This window comes from Oculina patagonica, chromosome 3 (genome assembly GCF_052425735.1).
Source record: "Oculina patagonica isolate OP01 chromosome 3, crgOcupat, whole genome shotgun sequence".
Lineage (NCBI taxonomy): Eukaryota > Metazoa > Cnidaria > Anthozoa > Scleractinia > Oculinidae > Oculina > Oculina patagonica.
In genome coordinates this window covers 757,252-778,731 of record NC_135760.1, presented here as the reverse complement: position 1 = coordinate 778,731, position 21,480 = coordinate 757,252, and the positions used below count along the sequence as shown (strand labels likewise).

Genomic DNA, 21,480 nt, shown 5'->3' with positions numbered 1-21,480 from the left:
CTTCGGCGATTTGTTCACACTATTTCGTTCTTTGGTTTTTGCACGTGCGCGATGTGCCCGTCCCCGGGGGCACTTCAGCCTGTGCCCTCCCGTGATATGCCCGGATCGTGTGCCCCCCGTGACTGTTTTTTGCAAACGCTGCCTGCGACACCCAACCAAATTCACTGCATTTAGTGGGTTTCTCGTCTGGTTTTGTTTCTTGTTACGGCTTCTGTTTTTTCCTCACTCACGTCTTTTGTTGGCGCGGGTGTGGTGCAATGGGTCGCTCGCTGTCCTGTGTTCTTCATTTCCGGCTTCGCCGGGCTTTTTGTTTTGCCCGGGCGTGTTCCTCGCCTTGTTGAGTGGAGACAATCGATTCGCGGCCCGCTGAGTTCTACTAATATGAGATATTCCTACCGTATTTTCTCCAGTCTAACTCATCAGGAACATGGCCATATCTGCTCTTCTTTTTGATTTTCTCCCGCTTTTCGCCATTGCTGTTATAATCTCTGACATAACCAGTTCCTTGATCTACGTCCTCTTCGTCGAAGTCACGTGACCCGTAACCTCCGTCTCCAGGCATGAGTCCTTTGTGGCTTTCAAATTCTTCATCCGTCATGTCGGCGAAATGATTGACATTTAAATGGAAGGCGTTGCCTTTCATGTTCATGGAGCGAATATATCTAACGAAAACGAACACAACTGGATATTAATATTGTTGCGGACACATTTCTGAATTTAAAAGTCTCCGAAAACGAAATGTTTCGCTGTTCGCAAGCGCACAACATTTGTTGCGGGCACGAACTTACTTTACTTTGGGGAGTTAAGAAAGTGTTTTGAGTTTTTTTAATAAGGACTTTCGAAACAATTTTTTTTTCGTTTGCTAGCCAACGAAACTACGTCAACAGATCAAAAACCGAGAGCGAGTGGTGGGATGTTTTCAACATTGAATATATCATTAACACAGTTTAACACATTTAACACAAGCTACTCGGAAAAGAATCTTTTGAGTTCTCCCAACAGGAGTCAAACCTATGAACTTCGGCACACCGGTCGGTCGCTCTACCACTGAGCTATGGGAGACTTGTTCAGCTAGGCCATATGATAGGCTTAAATAGAGGCCATATCTAACGTAGGAGTTAAAAAAATCTGAGTAGCTTGTACCTTTCTCATTTCTCTACCAACTAACACAGTTACTGCATGGTGATGCTAATAGATATCAATGATGCAAACCTATTTTAACAGCCTTCTGAGATGAACAATAAAAATAAAGCTACTTTATTCAGACTGTTAAGAGGCTAAGAGTAAAACTTGAAAATTAGTGACACAAAAAGCGCAAGCTTTTACTTTATAAACTGGGGTTCAAAATAATCTCCCGATTGTGTTTTCATTACGGGAACTTTTACGCTGAATAAACGTTAACTTTACACACAACAAAGGTTGAGACCACGTTTAACTTAAAGGTTTTAAAAGTGATTTTAAAATCGATGGTATGAATAAGGTATCGGACAGGTCTTTAATGCCTCCCATTGACGTGTTTTTGTTAATAATGAGCAATTGCCAATTTCACAAACCTTAAATTGTGTCTGAAAATGTGTTTCCTTTTTTGATGTTCCACTTTATCTTTATAGTCTCTTTTGTGTTTCTTACGGAACGCGTGGAAGTCTTCATCTACAGGGTCCTCCTCATGGTGGAGCATGGCGAACTCTCCCATAGGGTTCAGGGACACAGAGGCGCCATCGCTGCCTTTGGACCTCTTGTCAATGTTCCAGCACCATTTGTCATGATGTACTGCCATAAACAGTAACGTGAATATATATCACATTGGTCAGAATACTTTTTCAACTGGAAACAGTAAATACGTTCTTATAAAACACAATGATTAAAAATACGTGTTCGACAGTACACTAAAGTGTTTTGCCGTTGACTGCTGAAATAAAACCTTGTGTTTGCTTGAGTCTTGCGTTTTCTATGCTCCTTAATGATAGATCATTTGCACGACCCGGTCACATGGTACGAAAATCAGCTTTGCTGGGACCGCAAGTTACACAGTGGGGACATTCAAAACAAAGGAAGGTGAAGTTTGACTGCATGGTGCGAGTATAGTCGCTTTGTTCTGCCGAATGTCCCACTGCGTATTTTAAGGCCCAGCATGGCGGATTTTTTTTGTACCATGTGATCGGGTCGTGCCAAGGGCCTACTGGTTCTAAAATATCGCGCGCAGTACTCTAACTATCTAGAGCTCGCAAACAAAACGGTCCATCTAATGCTGAGCTAACGTGATATTTTACTATCTTAGCTTGTTGAAAGCAGAAATGTCTAACGAGTCCCTTGGCCAAGACGAAACGCCGCCTCAGACTTGCCGCGAAGTCAATTAAACACAGGTAACTGCCAACTTCTATTGGATATCTTGTTAACTATTTTTTTATCTGGGAGTTGAATTCTATCACCCTGCTCTATGTACAGACTGAAGAAAGAGTATTTCCACAAGAATTGTTGTTGTTGTTGTTGTTGTTGGGTATCGCACTGAAATAGTCCGCGTAGAAATGGCTTCCTTCAGGTTACAATAAAGATAGTCTTTTCAATTTTTTTAATTAATGACTTTATTCCCCATATAACGAAATCCTATTTATTGACCACTTTTCGTTCAAGATGGCGGGATATTGCCATGTTTTTTTCTTGTTGCGTTTTATGGCCCTCGACTTCGTCTCGGTCAATAACACGCAATAGATTAGCCATATCACCCATCTTGACCTAATGCTTGGTCAATAACCCGTATATATTTTGAAAAATTACATTGCAATTAATTGTCAACCGTGGAAAGTTTCACAACACTTTTATGTCAACTATTATTTTAAGGGACGGAATTGCATTAACAAGTATATCTCAACAGAAAAATGTTGTACTTACGATGTGGAATCTCAAAAACATCAGGATCGTCATCCGGGTCATAATCCCACTCCTCAAAGCTGTGATAGCGAATAACGTACTTATCGTAGTAAGAAACCAACAGGGTATCATAGCCGTTCATTTCAAAGTACACAGGTCTCGGTGGGTTGGTCTTGGTCGCGTAAAACACGTACGAGTTATTACGTTCAAACACGGTCACGTTATAGCTCCATTTGGTGCACTGTACGCCATTGATTGTTGCATCACCTTCATACTGGAAAGAAAGCCATAAAGTGATTGTCCGTTAAACTGTCTGTGTCAGGGCTGAGTTTAGTCTATTTTATGAAGCTTTGCAAACTACTCGCCACGAATAATAATAATAATAATAATAATAATAATAATAATAATAATAATAATAATAATAATATTTAATAATATTTAAAATTTCTATGGCGCAAATTAAACTAATGTTAGCGAAGAAAGTACTTCTATGGATCTAGGTGACAGAACCATAGCTCCATTACAAACAAACGTCTCCCGGGGTTATATTTAAAAGTTTCAAACAAGCCCATATCGCAATCTGTTTCAATCTTCTTCAATTCGTGTCCATCCTTACACTCTTTTGTATTTGCTGTGTTAATAAAATGTCCCTTCACTGTTTTAAGTGGTTATTTTTATATTATTTTCACTCAATTTGGTGGCCAATTTCTTATGTCTAAAGTCTGCTCTCGGGTCAGAGTGGCCCACACTACCGTGACGTACCTCCGGTTTCCTGTAGTAAGAAGCGGCTAGGAACATTGTTAATTCCTTTTCCCCCTGGATAGGACACTAGTCCAACGCAGGTTACCCTCCAGCATTTTTGTCAGGTTGCCCAACAGCTCGCCCGTACCCATTTATGTTTATACGCCTGGGTTTAAAGAGGCACTGTGAGGATTAAAGATATCTTGCAAGTACCGTACTGGGGGCAAGCGTGACTCGAGTGGTTTGTTTTAGGGCGCTGTGTTGTAATCTGGAGTCCCCGTTCAAACGCTACACCTCGGTGCTAGCGTACATGAATTTGTTTAGTTCGCCATTTAATCCGGATCGTTTCGTTCAAGAATTCACGATCGAGCTAAAACGTCCGTTTGTATATAGCCAACTGAGTCTTCTCCTACTCAGTTAGGATTTTTTGCAACATATCTAGCGTTAATAATGAAGAAAAGGGTAAGTTTGTTTCCTCGGAATTTCTATTGTATGCCTAGTAAACATGCTTCTCGTTTGAGAGACTCACAAACATTGCAGTGCGGTGATTGCGCAGTACGGACTGGAAATCATCTTTTAGTTTCTTGGCAAGAACACAATTGAATGACGCCGGTCAGAGGTCAAGCCCAAACCGCTCTATCCAGAGTTCCACGGGCTCTGAATGCGGCGGGGTCCTTGTGCTACGTTTTCGATAAATACAACATTACTCTCACGGTGCCTTTCTCCGCCAAGGGGTATAAATTGGTAATGGCAAATTGTCGGGTAAAATCACCTCACGACAAAATGATGGAAGGAACCTGCTACAGTGGAACCTCGATATAACGAAGGGCCAAGGGACTAGCAAAATATATTCGCTATACAACGAGGTTTCGTAATATCGAGGCTCTTTTTCATACATTTTACTATTACTGGGGCGACAAATGTCGTTCGTTATACTGAAGACTTCGTTATATAGAGATTCGTTAAATCGAGGTTCCACTGTATTGACTTGCATTATCCCATCTAGGAGGACCTAGTCACTCTATGCTACAGAAACTCAGGTAAAGCACTGGGCACCAGCCTGGTGATCTACGTACACGGCTGACATAACAGTTCTTGTCCCTCAACCTAAGCTCCAGACCACACAGCGGTCAAACCCGCGCGTGCGCAGTTCAGTGTCTTGCCTCCAAAATTTTCCATACAAAGTCTTAATCCGAAACTTCTTTAACCCAAATAACGCCGTCCCTGGAAAGAGGTATACGCCGCTCATGGATTGGATTTGATAATTCATCTCCACTGGTGTCCCAGCTGACTGTTTTCACCGAACTATTTCTTTACAATTTCTTGCAAAGTTTGCCCGCTTTCGAGTCAAAGTTGGGGCGGCAGACCGGATTGACGTCAATTTTTCGTGACCGCTGTGTGGCTCCAAACTAAGGAGAAGTTAGGGATAGCATCACGTAAGTCGAAGGACAAAGATGGTCGCTGAAATTTCAGTCTAGAACTGAAGCTTTACTACTAAGTGACAGGTCTCAACTCTCTGATTCAGGCTCAGTAATTCGATTATCAGATGAATGCTATTCAATCAAATAAAACGACATCCAATGGAAAATAACGTGGATGAAGTATAACAGAAAGCTATAGAAACGGATGAAGTTAAATGGTATACAGAAGTAATAAAAAGTTTACAGTTCTCATTCTCGGAGACCCAAGGGCGGATAGTCGGGGCAAGACGACATAAACAGGCAATTCTGTAGCGCCAATTTTATTAGTATTCGCTTTACGTCGTCTCGCTCCCTTGGGCCTGCGAGTCTGACAAGTTTTTTGACCCTTCAAATATTGCAGCAGGTTAATATTTTTGCGTAACTCTTAACAGTTTTATATATTATGGAATATCCCACGGGTCACTTGTATTTTCTCGGTATACACACAAAGCCTTAAGGCGAGTGTGTATACCAAGAAAATACAAGTGAGATATTCCATAGTATACCACGAGAAAGTGTTGTGTAACTATTTTATACCATAGAAAATACGCTCACTAAATTTTGTTGAGAATAAGATCGCAGCGCACGATGGGAAGGTTGAGTTGAATACCTTCGAATATATAACGGCTTTGCTGAATTCTGATTGGTTGTATTTTCTATGGCATGGTATAAATTGCAGTATGGCCGTGGAAGCTAAGACATCGCCAAAACCCCTCAGCTCGTGACCTGTCTTACAGTGGCTGATAGGATAGAGCTGCGGAGAGCCTCATACAGTGGAACCCCGATATACGATCTCGATATACGATATCCCGATATACGTGAATTGTATGTCCCGGCGTTGTGGACGCCCGTACGATTCCTCGATTCGATTATTTACTCCCCCGGCATTCGTTATTCGGGTTCCACTGTACTTAAAATCACTACACTGCGTGCCATGTTTTGAGCTACTGGACCTGCAGTCAAATAAATGGTTTACCTTAAAATCTTCCAGACGAGACTTAAACGGCCAGGCCGCGTTACACGGTAGAATGGACTGGGCCTTAGCCTTACGAGTCTTGGACCCATACCTCTTCCAGCATCCAGTAAAATGGCGATGATTCTTGTGTCGCTTGTAAGAGAATTTTGGGATAATTTTGAAGAACATTCCATTTCTTCCTAAATCCCCTCTCTGAAAGGTTTTCACCTCACCTAATATCAACATCGGGGATTTAAGAAAATCGACATGAGTGTTAGCCAACAATCCACTTCTCCCTCCGTCCTCCCAAATTACTCTACCTCCCCACCCTGTACAAATTTGCCGCTTACTTCAGGAGGGCAAATATTCGACCAGAAACGCATTTACCAACATTCCAAATTTATTTTTCGGAGAGAACGGAAAAAACCTGAGGTAAAAAAATACCTTGAATTTAAAGAGGGCTGAAGTAATGTACGCCGCGCCACTTTTAATTACGTTTTGACCTCTACTAAGAGTACAACAACTGTGACGTTAAACACTAGTATGCATTTAAGTATTTAAACTTAGCTTTTGTACGCAAAATATTGGATTCCAAAAAGAAAACAATTTAGCTTTTACAAAATGCAATTTGATGGCTATGTTCTTAAGGTTAGGAGCTGTTGATCTAAAACGACAGAACAACCAACAACCTAATAACAACCTAATGAATCGTTGCAGGGTGGATCCAACTGTGCAATTCCGAAATTGCTTGGCGAAACTGAAAACGCCCTTTTACGCCCCAAGCTCAATCACCGGGTTATCAAAACATTCACTGATAAAGGAAATGAAGCAAAAAATATCATATTTAAGCTACGACAACCCAATCGAACGTTGTCGGGGCTTAAACTAGTCCTTAACTTAAGAAATTTCTTATTACACAAGCTTACATATCTGTAGTTCGGAAAAAGAAAATGGTAAAAGATGTCATTGTATTGTCGTCGATTTAAGTGTAACCCCGCGAAACGTTCGTTGCTTAAAAGTTGTTTTCTTATGACTATTTTTATCTCTAGGAATACTTCATGCGAAGGAAGTTAATAATTTCTCTGTTGTTTCTTTCATTTAATAATCAAAGCACTAATAATTACTGGTAAACAACACTTAACTCTTTTAATGTTTTTGCAAATTCTGCTGGTACCGACGCCTTTTTACTCAAAACTCAAAACAGATATAATCCTACGGAAAAACACTGAATTTTGGAGGAAGATATCTAATAATAATTATAGTTTTTAATTACATTGAGTCAGAGATGTGATCTAACCATGTTCTTCTTACCGTGATAGTAATCAATCCTACTCTTGTCATACGTTTGACTGTGCCAAACTTCAAACGGCTCGCTAATGTTGCTTGTGGGAAGCGAGAGGACACCAGTTGCATGGTATTCAGTGGGAAAATGCAAACTCCTCAAATCTACGCCGGGTTTGTAATCTTGTTCAGATTTTTTTCCGCCTTCTTTGACAGGTGTACTTCCAACAAGTATCCAGTGTCCGAAGATCATAAAACAAACACAAATCGCTCGTCCATAAGGCATATCACAGACCGGGGCTTCCCACACAATTTACCGAAGCGACAGGTCGACCGTTCGACTCTTACGAGACCACCACCCACTTACAAGTCGAGTATTTAAAGTGCTTATTTTACGCTCCATCCATAATGTCATACGGTATTTCCGTGATACCATTCGAGCGTGGAATGGGAATGAACCTGAGTCATTTCAAGCCCGTTTGGAAGAGAAACGAGCATGTTTATACGTGATTCGCACAGTGTATTACATCATTGAGTAACAACGGTGTAGTGACTGAACACCAACTGCCAAAACATTCCATATATGGGCATGCGACATAGCGGGCACCAGTTACAGAGTTAACTTCAGTTCTGCGTTAAGAATAGAAGCGAATACGGTCCAAAACCCGCAATCATAAACTATTTGCAGTTTGAACTGTACCAAAGTGCAGATAATGAGATATAGCGATGCTGATCTATAATTCAATTACATACTGGATAAGGACCTGCAGTTTAACGCAGACTCCGGATCGATAAATAAATATAGTGGAACGTTAATCCGACCACCAACGGCCCACCAAAATATGGTCACATTAAACGAGTGGTCGTATTAGGCGTATTTTAGGCGTATTTTAAAAGCGGGTTATTTAATAAAGAAATCACGGAGTGAAATTTACTTCGGGTTGAGTAAAAGCCGAAATAATTAAAGTGGTCGTAATATCGAGATGATCCAGCGTTAGGTTGGGTTCCGCTACATTACCTAAATGTTGGGCTTTGTAAGTGTCAAAAATTAGTTTCATTTAGCGCCCACTAGCTACTGTAACAGCACCAGAGTGAAAATAAGACAAACCAAGATAAGTAAATAATATTTATCCATTATTGCTATTATTTTAATTAAATAAAAAAAAAAAAAAAAAAAAAAAAAAAGAGAGGAAAATAAAAAAAAAAAAAAAAAAAAAAAAAAAATTTTAAAAAATTTTTTTTAAAAAAAAAATTTTTTCCCACTTTTTGCTTCTTCAATAAAAAAAAGGAAAAAAATATATTTTTTAACTCAATTTCTAATTTCTACCGTAATTTCCTATAATACGGTAGTGTGTAAATATCAGTTAAAAATCTAAATATCATCCATGATATCCATTTAATGCTAGCAAACAATTTAATACAAGTTTGAGCGTAACACAGCATCAATTTGTTGACGCATATAGAGGGAGGTGGCACTATTTTCAATTATTACTAACTTCAGAGGTTGCACGCTTTAGAACAAGTTTATAAATCATGTTGTGACTGATGTTGGTGTTTTACAATTATTCTTTTATTTTGTTTAAATTTAAATGTCGCTATACCTTAGAACTGTAAAACTAAAAATCATTTTTTTGCCGTAAAAAGGAAAATATCCAAGTTTTCGTTTTCGCATGAAGCATGTTACCATTAGCACAATGAATGTGTTTGTCTTCGCTCTCTGTGCACCCTCTATCGTATCCTCAGAAAAAGTGTGCAGAAAATGAGCACCATGTTTTACGTTAGCATAACTACAATATGCGGTTTTACACTTGAGTGTCGAAAGTAAAGTTGCGTTTGCTTTGGTTTTAAATAGCATTAACCCATACCGGTTAGTGATTGGCTTAAAAATCTCCCGCCACTTTCTCAGCCAATCATCCGGAATAAAACCAAAACCAATCCGGTGACTCGCTCGCGCACGTTATCCCCCGCTTCGTGCCAGCTACATGTATTTGCTTCGAGTTTTGATTGGTTCACTGGATTGTCTGTGTCCTTTGTGATTGGCCAGAGTAAATTTACTTTGGTTTTGTGTTTTAGACACTTAATTGAAAACGTGCTTCTATACGGAACACTCCCGTGGCATCAACTACAATACGCATTTTTACACAAGTCGAAATAAGGTCACTCCCGGATATAAGCCCCTCGACAATTATAAGTCTACCCAAACCCTTTACGAAGTTTATAAGCCCATGGCCTTTAACCGGAATTCCACATATCGCGAAGAGAAAAGGCTTTCTCAACAGCAGGGGAGAAGACAGTTGGTCCTATAGCTGGCTGAGATTCTTTGTATAGAAAATTAACAGAACAAATACGAATATCGAACGCCAAACCAAAAAGGTACTAAAATAACGGTTAAACATGACAAAACAAACTCTACAGATGCCAATTGAAACTCTCTCAGCCGTAACGATATGAAATACAAACCAATTATAGTAATTCAGTCGTTTGAAGATTCCCCTTTTCTCCAAGTTCACACTGGTTTCGAAATGTAAATTGATTTTAAATTTCCATTCTCCCAGGCACCTTGGATGATTTAAGTCAATAATTACAGATCGATGTAGTAGTCTGCTCGGCTTCCGTTAACAGAAAATCTAATTAAAGGAGCTGCTAAATGCGAGATTTAAAAAACCGACACGAATCCCTTGTCCAAACCTATTCTAAACCATAAAGCAATTTATTCAAGAATTAGTTTATATAGTTTCCATTTAGCGATATGGGTTCCTTCATGTATGGATACCTCAAAGTGACCTTGGCTGTCTTTCTGCTTTTCTTTTGTTTTTGTTACTGGTACCAGTTAGTCATGGTAGTCACTACTGGCAGGTTCTTAAGTCTACTCATAAATCCATTCTTAAAGTCTGGATGAAAAAGAAAAAGAAAATATTTAACGTCCCCCAAGGCTGGTCTTAAAGTGCCATATTAGATGGCATTGTTGCCACCCTTACGACTGCATTAGCTTGGAAAAATCATATCATAGACGATGCATAAAGAAACTTTCATTCCTGGAGTTGTTGTCTGGATTATATTCACCGCACTTATTTTGAACCAACGATGCAAAGGACAGCACTACTTCTTTGAGGAAATCAATCAGTTGAAAAGCAATTTTGACCTAGAACAAAATGAAACAGGAGCAGATATCTCCGAAGAGCAGGAGCCTGTGATAACGTTTGAAAATGCAACTCTCCTACAAGACGATGATCATCCTGAGGAATTCACTTCAGAAAAGATCAAGTTTCCTGAGTTTTATCACGCGCAGGGAATCATTTCTTTGCCTTACGATGGAATTATCGAGCCGTTTGAAGCGTGGTACGGCGGCCGACATAAAATGAGTCGCATTGACTATTACTACGGTAAGTCAAATTATTTTATTTCACATCAGGCGTCGACAGGTAACATATTGTCTTTCTGCTTAAACTGATCTTATATGTACTTAAGTATTGACATTTTACTTGTCATGGGGACATCAAGCGAATTGTCTCGGCCTGTCGATCAAAGGGAGAGTCAAACTGGCTGGCTCAAGCTAGCGATAATATCGTTCATCACCGGAGCCGTGAAACCCTTGTAATTCTTCACTTAGTTCACTATTTCTCCAAGTGTAAATGTACAGAATACGGTCACAAACTAGTAAACTACAATCCTGGACAAGACTAGCTGAGACAAACGAATGCGACACACGTTTCGCGAATGTCTTGACTTACAAGCGGGTAAAAATTATCATTGACGCCACTGAAATGGGGAAGGGGGTCGTAATAAAGGAGCTGTGGAAGTTTGGTCAAGTGTCTCGACAGCGATAGCCTACTATAACGACTTGAGGTCATAAAACCCTTGTCAGTCGTGTGGACGCGCAGAATTCTGTAACAAGAAAAAAACTGAAACGACACTTTACTGAGACACGAAACCTTAGGGCAAAGTTATTGCCATACTTTGTAAATACCTGAAGTTGGAAGCCAATGAATTATCGGTTATACCTTAATTACCATCATCAATATCAACCATATTTTAAGGAATGGACAAGACGTATCAGAGAGGGGACCTTATGCCGTATGGGGCTCTGATAAAGTTGGTGCCCGCTCACTGGAGCAAAGGAGACGACCTAGATAAAAACACACGGAGCTGCTGGTACAGGCCCGGATTTCGATGGTCCCCAGAGAGGGGGCAGAGTGTTGTCCCTAAGAACTTGAAAGGATTTGAGGTAAATGCTACAACGTTCAGATAGTAGACCAAATTTGACGTAAACCTGGAGGTTTGGAACTGCTTTCGTCTAGCAACTTCCCCAGTTTATCAGGAAATGAGCCAAGGAGAACGGGGAGTAGGTTGCGTTTTTGTCTAGTCCCCAGTCTCTAATAAAAATCAGTCTCGCAACCAGAATCACTATTCATGACCCCATTCATGACATTTCAATTAGACTCATTTTAGCTTGCCATTACTCAATAAGAGATATGTAACGTAAGTTCATATTTACCTTGTCTCGTTTCTAGCACGTTCGCTGTTTCTTTTTAAGCATGTCCTCACGAAAGCCTTCTCACATGTGCCATTTTGCACCAATTCTCCCGCGTCCTAAAAACTAGAACTGGGAACGAAACACTGTAATAAAGCAGGAAAAAAAACCAGAATGAAAATTAGCACAAAGAAATTTAGGTAAGTAAAGAAGTTAAAATCACTAAAATGAACAAAAAAGCCTTTTAAAACGGCGACACCATTATCGTTAATCGCTGGTACTACAACAGTGCATTTCATTTAACGATAGTTTGCTTTAAAGATTGTAGACGACAGAAACGTCCCATTTTAGCAGGAATGGTCAGAGGAAAACTGAATTTGCATTCTCAACTATTTTTAGTATGTTAGCGACGAGATCCACAGTGGAATGCCTGTTTACAAGTTAAAGCGCACGGCAACTGTGTACAAGAAGAACAACACCTACATTCTTTACGTGACAAAGGAGAAACCCTACAAACCCGTGCGTTACGTCATGCATGGCTACGACACCCTTCTTCACTCGTTTTATGATCATTATGTTGTGGATTACCTTTCATTCCACGAATGGGACTTTGACTTCAATGTCATGAAAATTCCTAAAGGTAGGTATAAAAGATATATATGTTAAAAATGATAATAGCAACGATATATAGTTAAATCAATTTTAGTTTTTGTTCGTTACAAAGTTGCTAAAAGTAAATGTCATTGGAACAGAACCCTGGTATAGCAAATCCTCGTTATAACCAACACATTTTACAGTCCCTTGGCACTTCTTTTTATCGGTATTCCAACCCTCCGTCTAGTGGTTGTTAAATTTCTTAATAAGCCTCTACAAATAAGCCTCCATTGATGAGCTACTACCTTAAGATACATGACGTTCTCTGAATTGCTTATTAATTCCCAAAGTTAAAGATAGAATGTATATCTTCAATCAATTTTTTTTCTTGTTTCAATTCAATCCAAGAATTACAAGACAGCATAGACTACTGCACTTTCAAGGAATCAAATGATATCAAGCTACCTATTCCGTGCTTCGTGCTCCGTGAAAATGCACTGTCATTGCTCTCTCAAATTAAAGAAAAAGGAACTTAAAAAAAGAAGAAGAAGAAGCTTAAAAAGAAGCTTAAAAACCTTTTACTTAACACACTTCTAAGAAACACATTACAGCAGCTGAAGGTTTTAATCAAGTTGAGGAAGTTGTTCGAAGTAGTTATTTTCTTTTTTCAAAGGAACCTCCTGCAAGAAGAAGATTGAGAAGATGAAGTCAAGGTACCATTTTAATCCAATGGCAGAGTTCATGCATGAAAACTTTGAAGATGGTGAGGTGGAAGAAATGTTTGAAGAATTTAAGAAAACTCACGGTAAATCATACGATGATCCTGCAGAACATGAGCAGAGAAAACACATATTTCGTCACAACATCAGGTCAGTGTCGATCATTCTCTTTCCTTTCAAATGAGAATCACTTCTATTTAACAATTATCCTGCGAAATCGCGCGGAATATCGCCTGATACTTAGCCGACGAGGCCGTAGGCCGAGTTGGCTAAAATCAGCCGATATTCCGCAAGATTGAGCAGGATAATTGTTTTATTATTCAACAACTTGTCAACAAAACACATTTTGCAGATAGAAAAACTGTATTTATGCAGCGCTTTACAAGATTTCGGACGAATCTTCGCAACCTACGTATATCGTAGGATATCTGTTATGTACGGATGACAGATAACGTTCACATTTTGACCATATATGGGCAGCGCGCGCACTAGTTGAATAATAAATGAAGTTATAGTTCACCACAAAATTTTCTCCGATTCTGATTGCTTTAAATTGACCACGTGACGCGATAGTGTTCGTCCGCCGGAGGGCACTATCAGCCCTTATAGTTCGCTACTAAATTTTCTCCGATTCTGATTGGTTTAAATTGAACAGGTGACGCGATAGTGCCCGTCCGCCGGAGGGCACTATCAGCCCTTATAGTTCACCACTAAATTTTCTCCGATTTTGATTGGTTTATATTGAACACGTGACGCGATAGTGCCTGTCCGCCGGAGGGCACTATCAGCCCAAAGTGCTCGCCGAAGAAAAATGCCCGGATCGATAGTGCCCGCCCGTGACTTTTTCTTGTAAACAAGCCTTCCTACAGACAAAATAACCCAACCAAATTCACTGCATTTAGTGGGTTTCTCGTCTGGCTTTGTTTCGTTTGTTAAATTTCGGCTTTCAATTGAGTTTTTGATCCTGAAAAGTAAAAATATTTCAAGATGCTCGTTTTTGTATGTGCGCGCGGAAGAACATTTAGTGGTGAACAATAAAGACAATAGAGTGTTTCTGTCTCGGAACTATAGGTCTGATAGTTGCCCCTTGGAAATTTGATGTTCTTAAAACTAGCATATTAGCCCTCGAAGCTTCGCTTCTCGGGCTAATATTTGTTTTAAGAACATCAAATTTCCGCGAGGCAACTATCAGCCGATAGTTCCTCGACAGAAACACTCTATTGTTAAAATAGTGCCCTCCCGTGAAAAATGCCCGGATCGATATAGTGCCCGCCCATGACTGTTTTTTGTAAACAAGCTGCCTGCAGACAGAAAAACCCAACCAAATTCACTGCATTTAGTGGGTTTCTCGTCTGGTTTTGTTTCGTTTGATAAATTTCGGCTTTCAATTGAGTTTTTTATCCTCAATAGTAAAAATAATTCAAGATGCTTGTTTTTGTATGTGCGCGCGGAAGAAAATTTAGTGGTGAACAATAAAGACAATAGAGTGTTTCTGTCTCGGAACTATCGGTCTGATAGTTGCCCCTTGGAAATTTGATGTTCTTAAAACTAGCATATTTGCCCTCGAAGCTTCGCTTCTCGGGCTAATATTTGTTTTAAGAACATCAAATTTCCGCGGGGCAACTAGCCAATAGTTCCTCGACAGAAACACTCTATTGTTAAAATAGTTTCTTACATCGTAAATAAAATAACGTTTAGATAACGAGACAAACCTTGAAATACTCCTTTGTAAGTACTATATTCGTGTTGGTTATAAAGTGATTTTCACTCGCGCCACTTTCTCATCCAATCAGTTGTAAAACCAGAGCCAAACGAGACTCGCTTACGCACGTTTTCCCGCGCTCCGTACCGGAGGCATGTATTTGTTTCGGGTTATGATTGGTTCACAGGATTGTCTTTGTCCTTTGTAATTGGTCAGAGTGATAACTTTGGTTGCATTGCTCAAACGAGTCATGTGCCTAACTTTACAGCGATTGTTTATTAACACAACCGCCTCATCACAATTACTATCTTGTTTTGCCCAAAGAAAAGCTCGATCAGTCCTTTTTTCCAGCTGGTTTTGGTGACTGTATTGATATGTGACACGCGTCCCGCATACTGCTAGGAACAGCAATGTCGAAATCATCAAATGTGTAGTAAATTATAAAGATGGTAAATTTCGATTCTCGTCGGGGACTCAGATTTTTTCTTTGTCCCACGCTCGTGTCATGTTGTATAATTTCTTCACTATTTATCACCGAGCTTGAAATTTACCATCTTTATTATTTACTACACATTTGATGATTTCGACATTGCTGATCCTAGCAGTATGCGGGACGCGTGTCACATATCAACCTAGTAAATGGCCCAGCTCACAACGAGTCTCTCGTAGCTCAGTTGGTTAGAGCGCCCAACCGGTATCTTGGAGGCCATGGGTTCGATTCCCGTCGGGGACTCAGATTTTTTCTTTGTTCCACGCTCGTGTCATGTTGAATAATTTCTTCACAATTGTTCTCATGTTTAAAAAAATGATTATTCCTATCACAACTTGTTCGTTTTATGGCTGACTGCTTTATCCAACTTTGTAAACAATATGAGGATTTAAAGTAGTAAGTCAAAATAGTCAAACCTCTCCTTACGGACCCCTCTATAATGCGGATACTACTCTATTACGTACAGTTCACTTGTTCCAAATAAGACCAAAATTCATATAAACGATGATTTACCTCTGTAATACAGACAACTCCATAATATGGACACTCTTTCTGGTCCCTTTGGTGTCCGTATTAGGGGTTAGACTGTAGTAGGTACCACAAACGAGAAAAATATGCATGCGATTGATTTTCATGACTTTGTTATTACAATTTTCATCACAGGTTCATTAATTCTAAGAATAGAGCCGCTCTGAACTTCACGCTGGCGCCGAATGAGCTCAGTGACGTCACAGAGAACGAGTTTGAAATGTACAAAGGCTTATTGATTGATCCCAGCGGTGGGGACGAGGGGCTCAAGAAACAGGAGATACCAGAAGCTAGACTGACTATTCCTAAGACACCACTCCCTGACTCTCTGGACTGGCGGGAATATGGTACGTTTATGTATAAAATTTTGGCTTAAGAAAGATTTTCTTTAAAAAAAAATACTATGCTAATCCACTGGACAATATTTCATTTTCCATTTCCTTGCATTTGTCCACGTAAGTGACAAATTTGTCCCTGAACAAAAAAAGTAAACCCACAGCAAAGACTTGAACATGACTTTACTGAGAGTAAACCTGCTAACTGTCATGAATGCCTGCAAAAACTTTGATCTCACGCCAGCTGCTGTAAAGTCTGAGTTATTACAGCCTTCCTGTGATACTTTTGAAAAAATATGTATACTTGATTCTCTGTCATTAAAAAGAAATAGCACTGGTGACAAGATTGGGTTTGGCGTTTCACATCCTGCAACTGGGACCCAGAAATGTTTGGAACATCCTAGGTAATAGTCAAAATGTCTTCGGAAATCTTCGGATGTCTTTGGATATGATCGGGTTGTCATCAAATAGCATGGTGCTCCTTAGATAAAAATGTCACGCCTTTGACTCAGAAACAGTTGGCAGGTATACGAGAATGTCCACTGTAATTGTTTACCCCACCCTACTAGAAATTTGCAGGAAGGAGTCCGTGTAAAGGCAAAAAAAGCGTTTCGGGATTTTTTTTTCTTTTTGCAGTATAGTATTAGAAAATTGAAAAACTATTTTCTTAATATTTGTGCTTCACATATATTTTAATTAAAGGATCCTGATCACAGACGCTCATGACAGCAGTGTAATTTCTAAGGGAACAATTGGCAACAAAATTGCTGGGACACAAAGTTTGTAGAGTGTGGACAATATGTGAGCCAGCAAGCGATGCGAGCCAGAAATCCCAAATCCCAATAAAAAGACTACGGTTCACAAGCTACCAGTACCTTAGCCCGTTACAGGTATTAGGCTTGTTGGGAAGCAGCCAGCACGAAAAACAGAATAGGGCAAAGACCAGCGTGTGGAAAAATGGCGAGGGGACACATCCCTCCTTTTATTTTTCATTAGCCTTTTTTCGTGTTGCTCACCAACTAACTGAACGCCTGGAACAAGCTACCAGTACCTAAACTAACTGTAGGCATACCCAAGGTCTATTTAGGCTAATTAACCAGAGTGGTTTTTAGGCAAATCAGTGTGTTATTTAGGCTAACCATAGTGGTTCACATGACTTGCATTACTCACTAGCTGTGCGAACCCTGTGAGCCAGAAATCCCTTATCCCAATGTAAAGGCTTACTTCAAGCTACCTAAGCAATCTGTTGGATAACCGGAGTGCTATTTAGGCTAATCTATGAGTTATGTACGTTAACCAGAATAGCTTGCATGACTCGCTGGCTTCCACTTTGTCAAGGCCCAATTTTTTAAGGGTATTTTTATAAACTTCCTGCATCTTGGGCCAAAGGTACCGTCTCAACACCTCCAGTGCAAATCAGTATTAGTTGGGATTTATTTGCCACAGTACCCTGCCCTTGCCCTTGTTCGTTGTTATGCACTTATCAAAACCTGGCCAATTGAAACAATTTTTAGGTGTGGTGACCCCTGCTAAGGCTCAAGGGCTTTGTGGCTCGTGCTGGACGTTTTCTTCCACTGGACCATTAGAAGGAGCTTACGCCATCCAGGTCACTTATTTACAAGTTACAACATGAAATTTCAAGGTGTTTCGTCCTACCTCTGTACAGGAACAATAGATGGTTGAACAATTGGCAGTATTGTACAATCAGCTATTGTTCTGGCGCAAAGGGAAGCATAAACATCTTACAATAACATTTTAACCAGTTTTACGCTATAAAATAAATACAGAAACAGTAAACAAACCTCCAATTTTCTACTGAAGCCGCCATTCTGAATGTCAGGGCGAGCGAGGACTGGGGAGAGGCCAAATCAATTTCTTTCCCAGACTTCGTTTGCAGCGCAAAGAAAAGGTACCAAACAGGCAGACAAAGCTGAAAGAACGACATATCGAATTTTGTTTGGACTAAAATGACGCTCCTTTAACCGCTCTATATGGCATTGATATTTCTATATGGCATATGGCTATATGGCATATGCTATATGGCATATGGCTATATGGCATATGGCTATATTTCTATATGGCTCTATATGGCATTGATATTTCCTGTGTATTTCCTAAACGTTTTCAAAAGTTTTCAAATTGTAATGTTTAAGTTCGACGACGACCTTACATGTTTGCCTCATCGGTGTTTCAACCATAAATTGAACGTTTATTTCGACGCTTTCTCTGATTTGAATTTTTTTACATCACAATATATCACATCTAGCTACATCTCATTGGTCACAGGAAAGATAAAAAAGTTATTAATTCGCCTTGTTTCTCGATGTATCACAGACCCACAAGTTTTCTAGTGTACGCTAGTAATTTCTTCATCTCGATCACTTATTGACGGTGCAGTGTAACTGATGTAATTTTCTTTTTTCTCAATAGACAGGGAAACTTCTGGATATATCAGAACAGCAACTTATGGACTGCAGTTGGGGGTTTGGTAACAGTGGTTGCCGTGGAGGTTACTCGTGGAGAGCTCTTGTCTGGGCCAGGAAACATGGAGTGGCGTCCAGTAAAAGCTACGGCAGGTACCTTGCGCAGGTATGCCAACATGCTGCTAAAACTCTGTTATTTTCTGGCGAGGAATGTCATGAAAACATTATTCAGTTTACTTTATCAGGATTCGTCAAGACTTGCCTCCACCGCTCTGTGAAATACGACCAAATGTTTCGAACTGATCCGATTGTAATAAATCATGAGCATATTACTCTAACGGAATAAGACATCCTCATGTCGGTTAGCCAAATCTATGTTTAGAGGGAAGCATATATGACACCACAACCTACGGTATGCACGTTTCCCTATAACTTAATTTATTAAACAATTACAATCATTGCTAATTTAACTGTACTTATGAACAATCTCTCTTAAATTAGTACTTTTCTCAAGTTATGTTCTGGGCAACTCAGCGGTCATTTTCAACGGTGATCAACGGTGTTTTCTTTACTTTCCAAGTTTTATTTTTTTTACCACAGGAAGGATATTGCCACTGTGCAAAAGAAGACGGTTGTGATGTTATAAACTTCAAGCGAGTAGTGACCGTAAAGAAAAATAACGCGGAAGAATTAAAGCAAGGCCTGGCAAAGTTTGGTCCGGCATCCATAGCGATCAACGTTGGTAGAAAGAGTTTGAAGTTTTATAACTCAGGCGTCTACGATGATCCTGAATGTAGTAAGTAAAATCCTGTGTGATAACTCAGATAACTATACAAGTTTAGGTGGGAATATTTTAACGAGGGAAATAAATGTCATGGAGAAACTGCTCCGTGAAATGCATCATTTAAACACTCGCCGTATGACTTTACGTCACTCGGGATTTCACGAGGGACGGGACGAGGACTTTCCGAGAACACGTGCGAGATAAGCGAAATAATAAGAGCGGCCATATTGGATGTTGTTGTGTTACCGATGATCACATATGTAAAGCTAAAATAAAACTCGCCCAATGCGACAATAAACGTCTAATAAATCGTCACGACATTACCCTTGGGTGCCAGGGCGACAAAGAGCGCGCAAAAAAAACCTCTGGCACCAAGGGTATTACGGCATAAGATACACTGAAGACAGGGTCCCGCTTGTTCAAAGGGTGGCTATCTACCGACTGGATAGTAATTTTTTCGGTGGAGAGTGTTAATGTATTTTAATGGCGTTGCCCACTTTTTGAACACCCAGAACAAGATTTTAACTTAGTGGCTCAGTTTATTATCGGTAGATATCATTTTTTTCTCATTCTCACCGAATGTTTTTAATCTTCCCTTAAGGCACAAAGACAAATCATGGAGTTGTAGTGGTTGGATTTGGAGAAGAAAATGGCACTCCATATTGGATTGTGAAAAATTCATGGGGGAAGTTCTGGGGCGAAAAAGGATTTGTTAAAATTGCAAGAAAAGATAACTTGTGCGGAGTCCTCACCAACGAGCCGATATTTGTATCAATGAATGAGACAGTTAGCGATGATTCTAATGAAATTTATCCATTTAGACGGATGAAAAAACAGAGTTTTTTTGATGTGGAAAGAAGACTTAATGTGACAACTTTAAAACTATCACCTTTTGATTACAAAAGGTCTAAAATACGATTTGATGAGCTTACCAAGCCACATGAAAAAACTTCTGCTAAAAATTAATGCAGTTATTTATTTGTTTTAATTTTAGCAGTTTTAGCCTTTTTTAATTGAAGATGTCGGGTTGCCTTGCCAGTGGAGCTCAAAGGGTTAGAATAACTAGCATTACTAAAAACCTTTTTTTTAAAAAAAAAAAGAAAAGAAAAGAAAAGAAAAATGAAACCACTTTACAGTGGTTTGGCTAGGACGTTAAAACGCCCTGGCCAATTACATCCTGGCCAAACGGAGTCATACGTCAGTCTCACAAGTTACCAACATGCTTTTTAATCTAATAATACTTAATACTTGTAAATAGGAGGGCCACGAGTTTGTTAGCTTTATAGCTATTAAGTGCTACCCTCTATAAATAAAGACGTTACTTACTTACTTACTTACTTACTTACTTACTTACTTACTTACTTACTTACTTACTTACTTACTTACTTACTTACTTACTAATCTCGTACCCAGATGTCTACTTACCACGGTAGTACACATCTGGTCAAGTGCGTTCAGTTCGCTTATCTGATTGGTTGATGAACAGCTTCAGCGTTTGCGCGCGGATGATGCAAACTTTGTTTCGCTCGCGCGCACCGTACGTTAGATAGTAGGAAAATAATTGGATTCAAAGGCTTTTCTAAAAACACGTTCGTGTTTTGAACGTTACTGATGCTAATTAGCTACAAATACAGATTGTAGTTCAAGCTTATTGAGTAAAAAATGTTTTAAAATGACAATATTCATGGGTAAAAAGATGGGTGAAAAACTTTTCAAATATGACGCGTACACCAAGCCTGTACGTGTCAAACACAGCGCGCGCTTTTCCCCGCCATTGAAGGCTGGATTGAGTGTTTTATATTAGCAGCAAAACGCTAGTGTCCGCTTCTTTTTTTCTTCCCTAACTTTATCTCAAGGAAAGAAGTTCATGAGCTATTTACAGCGGCCAGAGAGCTATTCATCGACTAAATTGCCGAGCATGCGTATCGCGTCGTGTGTCACATTTCTGACACATTTGACGCGAGCAAAATCCGACTTTACCAGATGTTCTCTCCGAGGGTTGAGAAGATCTGGGTACGAGATTACATGTTTTGACTTGGGAATACAGTCCAGGCCGAAAGTATATCAGTTAGAAAGATGTACGTAGGGCGCATAAAGAAACACACGGCAAATCATTTTCAAAACGCAGT

The 21,480-nt window shown here is 39.7% G+C and overlaps 2 protein-coding genes across 3 annotated transcripts in view; one reads left to right on the top strand and one right to left on the bottom strand.

Moving 5' to 3' along the window:
• Window positions 1-11,821, bottom strand: part of LOC144646013 (cathepsin K-like) — a 16,044-nt gene extending 4,223 nt beyond the window's left edge. The window contains exons 1-5 of one of the 2 annotated variants that reach the window (XM_078505530.1): window positions 11,801-11,821; window positions 6,046-6,257; window positions 2,890-3,142; window positions 1,554-1,770; window positions 397-662 (exon numbers count right to left, since the gene is read on the bottom strand). In XM_078505530.1, the coding sequence (XP_078361656.1) occupies window positions 397-662; window positions 1,554-1,770; window positions 2,890-3,142; window positions 6,046-6,213 (904 nt within the window). In that variant the 5' untranslated portion in view covers window positions 6,214-6,257; window positions 11,801-11,821. Of the gene's footprint in view, window positions 1-396; window positions 663-1,553; window positions 1,771-2,889; window positions 3,143-6,045; window positions 6,258-7,335; window positions 7,988-11,800 lie in introns of those variants that run through there. The other variant, XM_078505529.1, reaches the window with a different exon arrangement.
• On the top strand, window positions 10,093-20,476 carry LOC144646014 (counting factor associated protein D-like). The gene is made up of 9 exons (XM_078505532.1): window positions 10,093-10,688; window positions 11,343-11,530; window positions 12,176-12,416; window positions 13,044-13,239; window positions 15,945-16,156; window positions 17,659-17,750; window positions 18,575-18,733; window positions 19,168-19,363; window positions 19,953-20,476. The coding sequence occupies exons 1-9, from the start codon at window positions 10,319-10,321 to the stop codon at window positions 20,315-20,317; spliced, it is 2,019 nt and encodes a 672-aa protein (XP_078361658.1). The 5' UTR covers window positions 10,093-10,318; the 3' UTR covers window positions 20,318-20,476.
• The last annotated feature ends 1,004 nt before the right edge of the window (window positions 20,477-21,480 follow it).